Source organism: Colletotrichum godetiae, assembly GCF_030913485.1.
Source record: "Colletotrichum godetiae strain CBS 193.32 chromosome Unknown BDP55scaffold_2, whole genome shotgun sequence".
In the NCBI taxonomy this organism is placed as follows: Eukaryota; Fungi; Ascomycota; class Sordariomycetes; order Glomerellales; family Glomerellaceae; genus Colletotrichum; species Colletotrichum godetiae.
In genome coordinates, this window is record NW_026851250.1 from 367,617 (window position 1) to 379,573 (window position 11,957).

Consider the following 11,957-nt stretch of genomic DNA (forward strand, 5'->3'; position numbering starts at 1 on the left):
TTCCATATACGTTGCTATTTGTTTTTATTTTGACGAAGATGACGCAGCGAGTCTGGGGAGTTTGAGGCTGTTTTCACAAGCAGTGTACGTGTTCGGGTCTGTTGTTCGGCGTTTATAAGGCGACCTCATTCATCTATGGCATGGCGTTCAGGTGGCGCTAGGTTGTATGCTTATGTTTCTCCGTGAGCTGATGATCTATGAGAGCTTGATATAGTGAGAGTCAGCGACGGAAATGGACTTTTCAGATTGGTCCTTAGATCCTTGGGCGGGAAAAGATGGGAGAGAGTGAGGGGACGGTGGATAATTTTGCAGAGAAAAAGCACCGATTGCCATCGAGGAATATGATTGTCGCCATGCCTAGCGAGCTGGGATAGCTCGCAATCTACACTTTGTTTGTTATTGTATAGATAGAATAGCAACAACTCCCATACTACAATTATATCACATTACACCACAATCTCACAAAATCGGTTATCTGTGTGAGGCTGAGCGATGAATTTCAGTGTGTATTGAAGTTCACAACCGAGTGAAGCAGGGTGGAAGGAATTCATGATCAAGAGAGTCAAGAGTGGGCTTAACAATGTTCAATGACTACTACTACGACTACTTGTATATATGTATGCCTTGTAAACCCATGCTCCCTCATCGCTTAGCCCATGAAAGGTATCCCTAGTAATGTATGTATAGTGGTTAACCAAACGCCATGCCTGTTTCGTCAAGTCAATCAGTCGGTCAGCTAGTCCAGTCCAGTCACCCCTTTTTGTTTCTTCATCTTCACAAACTCTCTCAATCTCTACTAACCCCGACCACCACCACTTTACTAGTAACGTCCTTTTTTCTCTATTGTGTAACTTGAATTTCACTGTAGCAAGAGCGCTTCCGTGTTAAGCACGCCAAAGAGGTTCTCAATCTCCCTCTGCACGTACTCGAGCTCCTGCGCGACCTGGGCCGTGACCAAGGTGTACGCGTACAATATGGCAAAGTCCTTCTCTTCCAACACCACACCATTCTTGGTAATCTGGTTGTTGCTGTTATTGTTGTTGTTACCGGCATTGCCATTCCCACTGCCGTTCTCCTCCTGCAGCCGCTGCTGCTCCTCAAAGTCGTTACCAACTATGGGAGAAGGAGGCTGATGCTCCTTGCGGAACTGGTAAATCTTGCCCAGCAGCCGGTCCTTGTTGCCCACCACCGATGGGATCGCGTCGGTGAGCGGGTATTCTAGCATCAGGGAGCTTGCGAGCACCTGGAACACGTGGCAGATGCGGTCGCAGAGCTGTGCGCGCTCGGGTGCCGTGTACTCGAGCAGTGCTCGTTCGCCGGCGGAAAGCTGCCCTCGTCTGGAGGTCACCAGCCGCATGGCGTGGAATCCGTCGAGAATCTTGCCGGTTGACTGCATGATACGGCCGTAGGCGGCATCGGGGAAGGGGCCACGGAGTTCGAACTCGCTCTTTGCGGAACTACGCAAGGCTTCGAGCTTGAAGGCTGTTGTCTATGTCAGAGAAATCCGTATGCAGGAGTCAAGGGGGTATATCTCTTACCGTAGCGTTGCAGTGCTTGTTCCTCTCCGGCTTTCATGTACGACCTCGTGTTGTCGCTTCGCAGCAGGATAGCCAGCGGCCCTCTCTTCCAGATGAGGCCAAGCTGGAGGTAGAGGACTGAAAGTCCTTCCTTGAACTTCTTCCTGCCCGAGATGGGCCAGATTGCTCGGCAAACAAAGATACCCCATAGAATACCTAGCGACACCGCAACAAATCTGTGGTAGACAATCTCAAACATCAAAGGGTTGGAACCACCCTCATCGTCATCGTCATCATCCACCTTTTGTGACAACGAATAGGCGTAGAGAACAGTGACGTTCCAGGCTAGAAGCGTAATCCTACCGAAGGGGGCATTGTTCTTGATGAGCATCATGTAGAAACTGAAGAAGCTGACCATCCAACCTAGAAACGCAAGAACGACTCCGTTTCCTTGGCTGATGGCCCACGCCGTCAAGGAAAAGGTAGCACCGGCAATGGTGCCAATGAACCTTGCGGTGCCCGTGGTGTTGGCTGCTCCGACAGTCATAGACGCGACAATCATAAAAGATAGCAAGCCCCACTCGCCTCGCCAGTGCTGATACGTCGGTCTTGTTGCCGGAATGAAGGCACATGCGGCCCAGAGCATCGCTCCAAAGCCTACTTTGACACCAAATCGGACTTCCCAAATCATTAGTTGTGCCCAAGTATACTTTGAGGACCAGTCACTCACTGTCATCGCGAGCCAAAACTCTCAAACCCTTGAGAAGCTGCTGCGAGAAAAATCTCATAATCATGCTCGCGTTGGGAGCGGCGTCCCAGCTGAAGGTATCTCTGCGCTTAATCATTGTATCGGGAATACCCCTGGGGAGAGCCGATTTCCTGATGGCACGGACAGGCTGCTCCGGAGGTTCCATAGGTTGATGCAACAAACGCTCGGTATCCAGGTTGCTAGGATCGGATTCCTTAGGTTGAGCGGGTGAAGAGAAGTACTTCCAAACCTTCAGCCAGTGCCAGCTGCGGGAACCCATCTCACGACTATACTTGAGCTCTTCCAAGGCTGTCAAGTAAGCATCGATATCTTCGGCCACATGCTGCAGACTAAAACTGAAATGTCCACATGCAGCCGCGACTTCTTCAATATCTGCTTGAATCTTTTCTGACCTCGCTCGGCCCAGCTCAATACTAGTGTAGAGCTCTTGAAGGGCATGAGTTCTCGCGTTGCTGTACAGCGCCATGGCGTCCTGTAAGCTGTGCTTGAAGTGAGGATTGACTGTGATCTTGGAATCTGCCCCCTTTGCAAAAGCTTGCTCTCTCAGGATCTCCGAAAGAGTGTATGCCAGAGACTTCATCGAGGGGCCCAACAATGCTATGAAGAGCTCAAAGATCTCTGACGGTGAGCGGAAAGTAGGAAGTGGCGCCGGAGGGCCGTCCGGGGTTGCCTCAGGGCTTGGGTGGCTATCCAGGTCATCGTCATACTCGTCATCTTCCTCGATCGATGCCAGCGTTGCGAACCGATCTCGAGCACCCTTGAGGTACTGAGACATGGCGCGAGACAGCGTCGGGGAGAATACCGTGCTGCCGGGAGAAAGCTGGCCACCCATGGGATCCTGTGGCATCTCCTTGAGCAAGGCAAACTGCGTGTTGGCCGCACTCCTCAAACCTCCTATGGCCTGCGAGAGTGATTCCAATGACTTGACGAGATTCTTTTCCAGGGTATAGATTTTCTCCCGTCCAAGAACCCAGTGTTCCAACTTCGACTCCCTAAGGTTCTTCGTCATCTTACCGTACGTCGTTTTGTACAGTCTCGCAACCTGACCAAAGTCTCCCGACATGATCTCGTTCTCGGAACCGTTCAGAAAGCCACGAGTAATCATGGAGAGCATGTCTGCCAGTGACACGGCAGCCGAGTTCATCGAGGAACGCAAAAGGGCCCGTGCCGACACCCTCCAGACAAAGAAGTTGACCGTTGCCGTGATTGTAATGCCGATAGCCAACATCTTAAGTACTTGCACAATCTTGGCTTCGGAAAAGTGCCCTTCGTGGATTGCCTCCTCTCTAGTGACCACGGCGATAATGGCAATCGAAGAAAGGGTACATCCAACGTTGACCAAGGGATTGTTCAGCCTTTGCTTCACCCACCCGATGAAGCCCATACCGCCGCCGATGCAGAACGTCAAGATGAGGACGTGGGACAGCGGAATGAGGCCGAGCTGCCCTCCTACGACAACGGAAAAGGCCATGGCGAGGCAGGATATGATCTCGGCATACAGGACGGCGATAGTGGCAATGGCGACAGCCTCAACCATGGAACCCCACGTCCGACTGGCGTGAAAATAGACCGTCAAAGTCGCGACGACGTGTTTCCCGTCAGGCTTGCCTAAGAAAGCCGAGATGGGCGAGAGGAACGTCGCCATACTGGCCAATAGATATGCCAAGGTACACTTCAGTACGCCCTTGCCCGCCGGAGACATGAGCCAGTCCCAGAAGTGCAGGGCACTGGTCTTGATGTTATGTTTGACCACATTGAGGGACTCGCCCGTCGACTCGGCGGCCAAGAGGGATCGGTATCCGTTTATTTCGGGCGGGGGAATCTCGATGCTCGATCCGCGCAGGGAGAATTGGCGGCGGCTGCGTTCGCCGGTGCCTGGAACGATGAAGGTGCCATTTCGGAGCTTCTAAAAACACACCACACAGTCAGCTCTGAGTTGCGCAACACCAGCCTGCAAGCTTCACCCAGTGAGAAACGATGGTCTATTTACTCACGCTCCGTTTCGAGGGCCGCCTAGGTGGCCATTGGCTGTTGTTCGACGAGCTCATCACGGTTGGGTGTTGCGCAGCACCCAAATGTCAGCCGTGTTGGAGCAGTCGGTCTGGATGCGCTCGACAACAGAGCTCGCAGAAGCTTGTTTAACAGAGGTTCGTTTTCTAGGTTGGAGCAATAGGGATGAACTTGTGGCGCCCACTGGGGAGTTTTGTTGTATGTAAAAGAAAAGCGATAGGTAATAGCTGTCAGACACAGACAGACCTACTGCCAACTGCAAAGGCGTCTAAACAGAATTCCCAACGACCGACCGAGCATCCGCGACACACTGGCACTGGTCTAAATTGCTGCAGGTTGGGCCTCGCCACATGGAAAGCTCCTCCCACCTAGTAGTACAGCAGACATCTCTTGCCTAGCAAAAGATTCGCGCCAACCATTCATATCCCTAGACCCATGTCATCTGCCCGGCTGGGATCCGGAATTGTGCAACATTTCAGTCAATCAGCCGGCACTGTGTTCCCACTCTCCGATTCCCCATCCAGCCCAGTGTGGGGTTTTGCGCAATCGCTGCGTACACTATCTATCTCACACTAGTTGAGCCCGCAGGACGCATTCCCGACTCGCGGTCATCGATCCGGTGCGGGCTGTGTACGTACTCTTCCGTCTTAGTTGAGGGTTAAACGACTCATCGCAACAGCTCCTGAGTGGAAGGTATCGCAACCACCGCAAACTCTATTTCAATTTTGGGAAATTCTAACCGTCATTTCGCAGTCGGCCTTGGCTCTCTGTAACACTTAATCCTATCCTATGAAGAAATTCATCTCGAAGATGGTCATACACGCTCCCCGGCAGTTCGCCCCTCTGAAGCCAGGCGCTGTAGCAAAGTCAACTGCACCTCGACTCAAAGGCATTGTATTCGACGTTGATGGAACATTATGGTACGTGCCTGATTATCTGGTCCCTCCCTGTTATCGTATCTCTCTCTCACATGATATTTTGTCCAAATCTCAACTTCTACGCTTCCGCACGAACAAGATTGCTTCAGCCTCAGTGGGTGAGCATGCAGATAAAAGTACAGCAAAAGACTGAGTCAACTGCCAGTGCCTACATATGACATCTCCACAGTCACATGAAATCCTCGTACAAACCACATATACTTACTAGAGATCGTTGCTAACTATCACCAAGTGAACCCCAAACATACATGTTTGGCGAGATGCGCCAGGCCCTCGACATCACGAAAAAGGTAGACATCCTCGACCACGTCTACTCTCTCCCCACGAAAGAGGAACAGGAGACGGCCATGGAGTCCATTCGCCAAATCGAGCGTACGGCCATGGCCTCTCAGGTAGCCCAGCCCGGCCTCGTGGAGCTCATGTCCTACCTCGACAGCCGTGGCGTCCGCAAGGGCATCTGCACCCGCAATTTCGACGCGCCCGTCGCACACCTTCTCGGAAAGTTCCTCGAGGGGTCGCTGTTCGAGCCCGTCGTGACCCGCGACTTTCGCCCTCCAAAGCCAGACCCCGCCGGGATCCTGCATATTGCGCAAAACTGGGGTCTCGTCAAAGAAGCCAACGCCTCAACGGACGCCATGGAGACAACCGTCGGTGATGGTAGTGAGTTGATCATGGTTGGGGACTCGATAGATGACATGACGGCTGGACGAAGAGCTGGCGCGGCGACAGTGCTCCTTGCCAACGATGTCAATGAGCATCTGGTCGACCACGAGCACACTGACTTGGTGATCCGTCGGTTAGACGAACTGATTCCTATCCTTGAGGAGGGGTTCAGCAGCAGGGAACCAGTTTCATAGACATAGAGAGACGCATGAGTATAAACTAGGCGGCAGCTTGTCTACTGTCCTTTCATGTCTATGTAGAAAAAGTTCAAGAGACTATGAGACACCACGGTCTAGGCATGCAGAACGAATTGCTCAGTCATTCGTCTCCATGTTTCGTTGGCATATCAGCCACCGTTAAACCCGTCCTCCAAGTTTGCTAGATACATGATACCCTGCATGAAAGGCTTTTTGTGTCGACCCATTCCCTCCTGTCTTGCTCACGATCGATGGCGATGCTCTGTTCAAGCTTTCTTAAAATACTTAACTGACGAGAGTTTGCAAGAGAATGATATCCATGCATGCGCCGGGTGATGCTGATGAAAACAGGAGAGGAAGCCTCCCTACGATCGAGTCGACACAGTCAGCCGCTCGGACTTAATGTACGAGGCTTTTGCCGGGCTTTGTCGTGCGTCTAGATGAAGGGATCTTCCAAGCCGGCGACATTGTCATCGCGACGCATCCTGCGACTTCTGTTATCAGGCATGTCCATCCTCTGAGACGAGTAGATCGGAGCTGATGCGATAGCTCGTTGAACCCGTTCGTACGATGCTGGTTGGAAAGCCATCTGGGTAGAGATATTGCACGTTCTTGGCCCCTGGCTGAAAGACGTATGTGGTTGGTGTAGCGAAGTGGCGCGATTTGATTCCCTATTATGCAGTGGGTGAGCTTGATGGGTTTGAGGCCCAACGCTGTGAGTATAGTCGAAGCCCTCCCGCGACTAGTTGGAGGTACCGTTGTACACATCGTTTGCGTAGCTTCTGGGCGCTGTAGGCATGCCAAACGTAGCTTGTCTCCGATTTTCTCTTCTTGGATCATCAGGTGTGCCCTTCCGAGGAGGGGCCGGGGGTAGAGGTCCGCCAGGAGCCGGGCGAACAGGCAGGCTGAAAGACGCAGCGTTGGCGCTCACCGGACCAGCACTGTTGGGATACTCGCCAACCTTGGGTATCGAGTTAGTGGTAACGATCCTCTGTCCCATCCCGGGGTGGCCACCCGGCTGTCTACTGCTCATGGTGTTAAGCCCGTTTCTAGTGGGAGAGCGGTTGGAGTGACTGGCGGGTTCTCTCGGAGAGATGATGCCGGCGCCGGCGATAGGAATTTCTCCCGAAGTAGGGGTGTCAAGGGATCGATCGTTTCCAGAACCGCCGTGATATGTTGGGGAATCATTGGAGTTGAGTAGGTCGCGTGTTGCTGGCGATAACTGGGGTGCCAAGTGAGATTTGCGATTGTCTCTCTCCATCATACCAACTGCCCACTCTCTCAGGTCTACAGGCGTTCTCTTGGCAGCTTGGACGAAAGGATCACGGTCCTAGTGAAGATGCATGTTAGCCGCATGGCTGATTGATGTTTGTGGAATATACTCACAAAGAGCTCCTGAGGGGTAGGCCGCTCATCAGGAACCTTGCATAGACACTTTTGAATCATGTCTTCCAAAATTGAAGGGAAAGCATCGCTCTTGGGTAGTCTGGGTGCGGGCTCGTGGACAATTTGCTGCAAAAGATCCAAAATGCCTGCCGGTGCGCACTCGCCATCCGAAAGTTGCTCGCTTGCGTTGAAAGGAAACTTTCCAATGGCCATTTCCATGATGGTTAGACCGAAACTCCACACATCTGACTTGACTGTGTACTTCTCGCCCTGGATTCGTTCGGGAGCCATGTACGTCGAAGTTCCCACAAACGTATCAGCAACAGAGTTGATGAGCTCTCCAGACACGCCAAAGTCGCACAGCTTGATGCCTCCCCTAGAGTTCACCAAAATGTTGGACGGCTTGATGTCTCTATGCATGATGTGGTGTTTCGAGTAGAGATAGGTCAAGCCTCCCAAGGTAGCCACGGCAATCTTTCCCAGAACATCCACTCGAACAGGCCCAAAGACCTTGGATACCCGATCCAAAGCACTGAGAAACGCGTTAGCCAAGATTACTAAAGCCAAATCAGACACGCGCTTACCCAACGTCCATGTACTCCATACACATAATGACGTCGTTGTGGTCGTTCAGGAAGGCTCCGTAGAAGTTGACAATGTACTCGGACGAGCAGCCGTGCATAATTTGGAGTTCACGCACAATGCGCTTGCGCATTTCCTTCTTGGCTTCCACGTGGATGACCTGATATTGGTGAGCACTTGGCCTTCCGAGTAGGACAAAAGTGATGACTGACCTTTCGTGCCATGACAGTTCCGGTAAGAACATGCTTGACTTTGCTGACAGTACCTCCGTTTCCTGAACCGAGCTCCTTCAGAATTTCTAGATCCTCTGGTCTCAGATCCAGCTTGTATTCGATACCAATCTCCAACTGTGCCGACTGGTCACCGCCATCCTTATCGCGGTGACTGGTCTCGGCAGTCGGCGGAGGCTTGGGGGCAGCAGGTGTCAAGGCCAGGCCTTTGACATTCTTGCGCTTCATAGAGCGAGGCGCGAAGGGGTCAGCCATATTGGGCTAAGAGGTCTCCGTCACAAAGTCGTAATGCGGAAAACCGGAAGTGAAGCTGGAATACGCCAGCAATTACAACGATGAACAGTTATGTGTCATGCCCTGTTCAAGCTGTAATAGATTGCCACAACCTCCAATGTGTGTGGTCTTCTGCACTGCTACTGAAGCTGTGCTTTGCCGTCTCGGATCGTCGGGAATTGGGAATCGCGTGCTGGGTAGCGTTCGTACACGGGTCTGGACACGGTCGAATCGCTAGTGCCTAAGGAAGATGGCAGTAATCGCCGGTCTCGTGTAATCGAATACCAAAGACTGGCCTGTCACTGTGAACGAATCGCGCAATCGGGGTTGCGTCGGAAAACAGGAGAGGGGAGAGGCGAGCTGGGAAGGTCCGTTGATGCTTGGCTATGCGAAATTTGGGCAGAGGGTGAGTTAAATATCGCTTTGGCGGATGAAGCGATGGACGATATCCGAGGTCGACGACTACGTGTAAGAAAGGAGAAGGAGGAAGAGGGGCGTAGACGACTTGAAATTTATTGGTGTGATTGTTCTCGATGGCGTCCCCGTTTCGGCCAAGGTGGGGTTGGAAGGTAAGGTAGGGAGGCGACTCCGAGAAAAGGCGAGGGGGGAGGGGTAAACGAGCAAGAAATAGGCAACGTGCTCCGTGTCGCTGGATAGGAGTAAATGAGAGGGCCTCAAAGAAGTAAATGAGGTTGCTCTCGATAGGTAACCGGGCGGAACGTGGGTCGCGGGTCAGGATGGTTAAAAAGAGGATGACGGGGAGGGGATGGATGGGAAGAGAAAGTAGAGCAGTAGAATGATGGACCAGTTGAGCGCTTGAAAACAAGACGCAGGTTCAGTAGTTGACCTCAGAGGTGAGGAAAAGAAGAGTGGTGTCAGATCAAACAAAGGTTCACTCTGCCACACAAACATCCAAAGCAGAACAGAACAGAGGTCCCCCGGTGCGAGTGTAAGGTACGCCCAGTGGAGGGGGAAAGGTACCTAAGATATTGGTGCCCAGGTGCCTAAAGTGAGGTACCTTACCTCCACCTATCCGTGGAAGGAGGATGGGCCTACGAGGTGGCAGGTGCAGCCCACAAGAATCACGGTCCAGTCCGGTCCCGTCCAGTCTAGTGTCGAGACGCAGGTCTCCAGCATACCCCAAGTCAACAAATGAGGGCTCAGAGATGGTTTCGGATCACAGCGCGGCTGTATCTGTTTAAGACCTGAACCTGGACTAACCGGGGGCAGCATCCCCCTCCAGGTTCTAATCCGCGCTCCAGTAGCGAGAGCGATGGCCAGTGGTTACTCGTATGTCTTCCTGGCCTTTCCCACCTTGGTCTCGGTCCGTCAGGGCAGGTTTGGTCGCTTGTGTCGTTTCCACTGGTTTCCTTGCTAGCCAGCCGACGCTACGCTACCTTACACAGTTTCTGCCTCCTCGAGTCGAGACTGGACATCTGTCTCTTTGGTTTCTTGGTTCGTCGTCTTCGTGGTTCCCTAGTGTTGCAGTTCGCTGTTTTATTCTCTGCGACAACGGCGGATACGATACAAAAGCGCCCCACTAACGTCTACGATATTGTACCCGAATAAAGCTACTTCTCCTTACTAGTATCTACACTAGTAAAGCTAGGTACCCAAAGGTCCCAACGTACGCAGTGTCTTAAGGTAGCTAAGGTCAGATACAGAGTGTCTGGGGTCAGCGACGGAGAACAACAAGAGGACCCCAAACGGGCCGCAGCCCAGCACTAGCCCGGGCCAGTGTTTTAGAGACGTCGAGACCCAGCTCCGGAGTACGGGATAGAGGTGACTTGACGCACGTTTTAAAGCTACAGTAGCAGCAAAACGTCTGAATCCTCTAGGGGACCTTGCAGTTCCGTGGAGCCATCGACACCCCTGGGTTGGCGACTGAGGGGTCTCTGGACTGGGCCGTCCAGGGAAGGACCTCCTATTTTACCTCATGGTCACTCAACTCAACGTAAGATATCGGATCCGTGATTCTTCTCCTCAAGCACAGACTCAAAAGCAGAGTCCACCTCGATCCACTCTGTGCATACGAGCCGGGGACCGACGGCTATCCTTTCCTTCAGGCTTCAGCTTCCCGTCAATATCTCAGGTTGTAGCGAGCCAGCCAAACAGACATAGTCGACTAAGACTTGAAGAGGACTATTCTGTGGCCTGCCGCCATACCCGTCTGCACTTGATCCCGTTGGTTTCAAACCGTCGCTAAAACATAGCAAAGACAACGGAGAAAAAAATTAAGCAGTACGGGAGTGCAGATCTACACGCCAATCAAAGACAGCTGTCTCCTTCTACCGTCTAAATTCATCTGCTGGCATCCATTCCTAAGAGTATCCCATTAATCGCCCATATTTCTCCCTTCACCCCTAAGGCAGCAGTCAAGTCCAATTACGTCGCCACCTCCATCACCCTTTCAACTCATCACTCAAGTCCATGACAAGGGTTGGGTATCGCCTGGACACTTCATGTAAGCCGGTGGGCTGCCACGATGGGTGTGATGAGGCAACTCGAGCCAACGATGGTGAGGCATTGAAGAAATCCCACTTTGTCCTGTACCAGGGCCTTGAGTCGCAAAACGGCCTGGTGTCTCAGTGTCTTGCCGCCCGCCCTCATTGCCCCTCCCACACCAACCAACAAGACTCGAATGTCTGTGTGTCTGGTCTTGCCAGCTTTCCGACAGGCTCCTGATGGCTGCCCAAGCGCGGAAATGTGCCATGAATTGCTGCATGATGGGTTCATGGCTTGCTAATTTGTCGTTGGCTGCAAAATGCTCTTCCCTGCGGCGCCAACGTCTGTGTCATATTGACAGACAAAGCCGAAAGCTCTTAGAAGGATGCTCCTTCTCGATCCCATGTTATGCTGCTCGTGCTAACTGTGAAGTCGAAACAGTATCATGGATGTAATATCGCCTAGGGTTGACAGATTCTTTGCCTGACTTTTGCTCCCGCACAATTAGCAACCGACTGGATTTTTGTGCATTCGAAAAGTGACAGCTAGAATGAGTAGGATTGCGCTATCCGCAGGCAAGCCAATGGTTTTGAGCCGGTTAGCTCAACGCTCAAAGGCCAAAACAAGTTGCCGTCTAAACCTAGTATCGATCGTTGCAAGAGAGCTCTTGGTGTTCAAGCGAAGCACATGAGCCAGCCGCTTTCCTAAGAAATTGACGCTGAAAACTTCATGATTATCTGGAGGATGCTCAAGTTGACGCAGTGACCCTTCTCAATGACACCACATTCGGTACAAAGAGTCATGAACGACGACTTGGAGTAGTCGTACCTAGCGGGATGTGGATAAATCGGCCTAGGGGTAGCTAGTCTTCGGAAATCTGAGATTCACATCAGCGAGCAGGGGATGCAGAATCACTTTGCACGTGGTATCACAAGTGGCATGCAGGG

The 11,957-nt window shown here is 52.3% G+C and overlaps 3 protein-coding genes across 3 annotated transcripts; 1 reads left to right on the forward strand and 2 right to left on the reverse strand.

The window, feature by feature from the left end:
• Positions 1–859: 859 nt before the first annotated feature.
• On the reverse strand, positions 860–4,334 carry BDP55DRAFT_540041 (ribosomal protein L19; the record flags this gene model as incomplete). The annotated part of the gene is made up of 4 exons (XM_060568086.1): positions 860–1,482; positions 1,539–2,195; positions 2,248–4,192; positions 4,281–4,334. The coding sequence occupies 4 exons, from the start codon at positions 4,332–4,334 to the stop codon at positions 860–862; spliced, it is 3,279 nt and encodes a 1,092-aa protein (XP_060436055.1).
• Positions 4,335–5,106: 772 nt separating this feature from the next.
• On the forward strand, positions 5,107–6,091 carry BDP55DRAFT_539333 (haloacid dehalogenase-like hydrolase; the record flags this gene model as incomplete). The annotated part of the gene is made up of 2 exons (XM_060568022.1): positions 5,107–5,216; positions 5,467–6,091. 2 exons carry the CDS (start codon positions 5,107–5,109, stop codon positions 6,089–6,091), a joined length of 735 nt encoding a protein of 244 aa, XP_060436056.1.
• Positions 6,092–6,463: 372 nt separating this feature from the next.
• BDP55DRAFT_126193 (kinase-like domain-containing protein) lies at positions 6,464–8,926 on the reverse strand. Its single transcript, XM_060565474.1, has 4 exons — positions 8,275–8,926; positions 8,065–8,222; positions 7,481–8,012; positions 6,464–7,424 (listed from the first exon to the last, which is right to left on the reverse strand). The coding sequence occupies exons 1-4, from the start codon at positions 8,545–8,547 to the stop codon at positions 6,837–6,839; spliced, it is 1,551 nt and encodes a 516-aa protein (XP_060436057.1). The 5' UTR covers positions 8,548–8,926; the 3' UTR covers positions 6,464–6,836.
• Between the last annotated feature and the right edge of the window lie 3,031 nt (positions 8,927–11,957).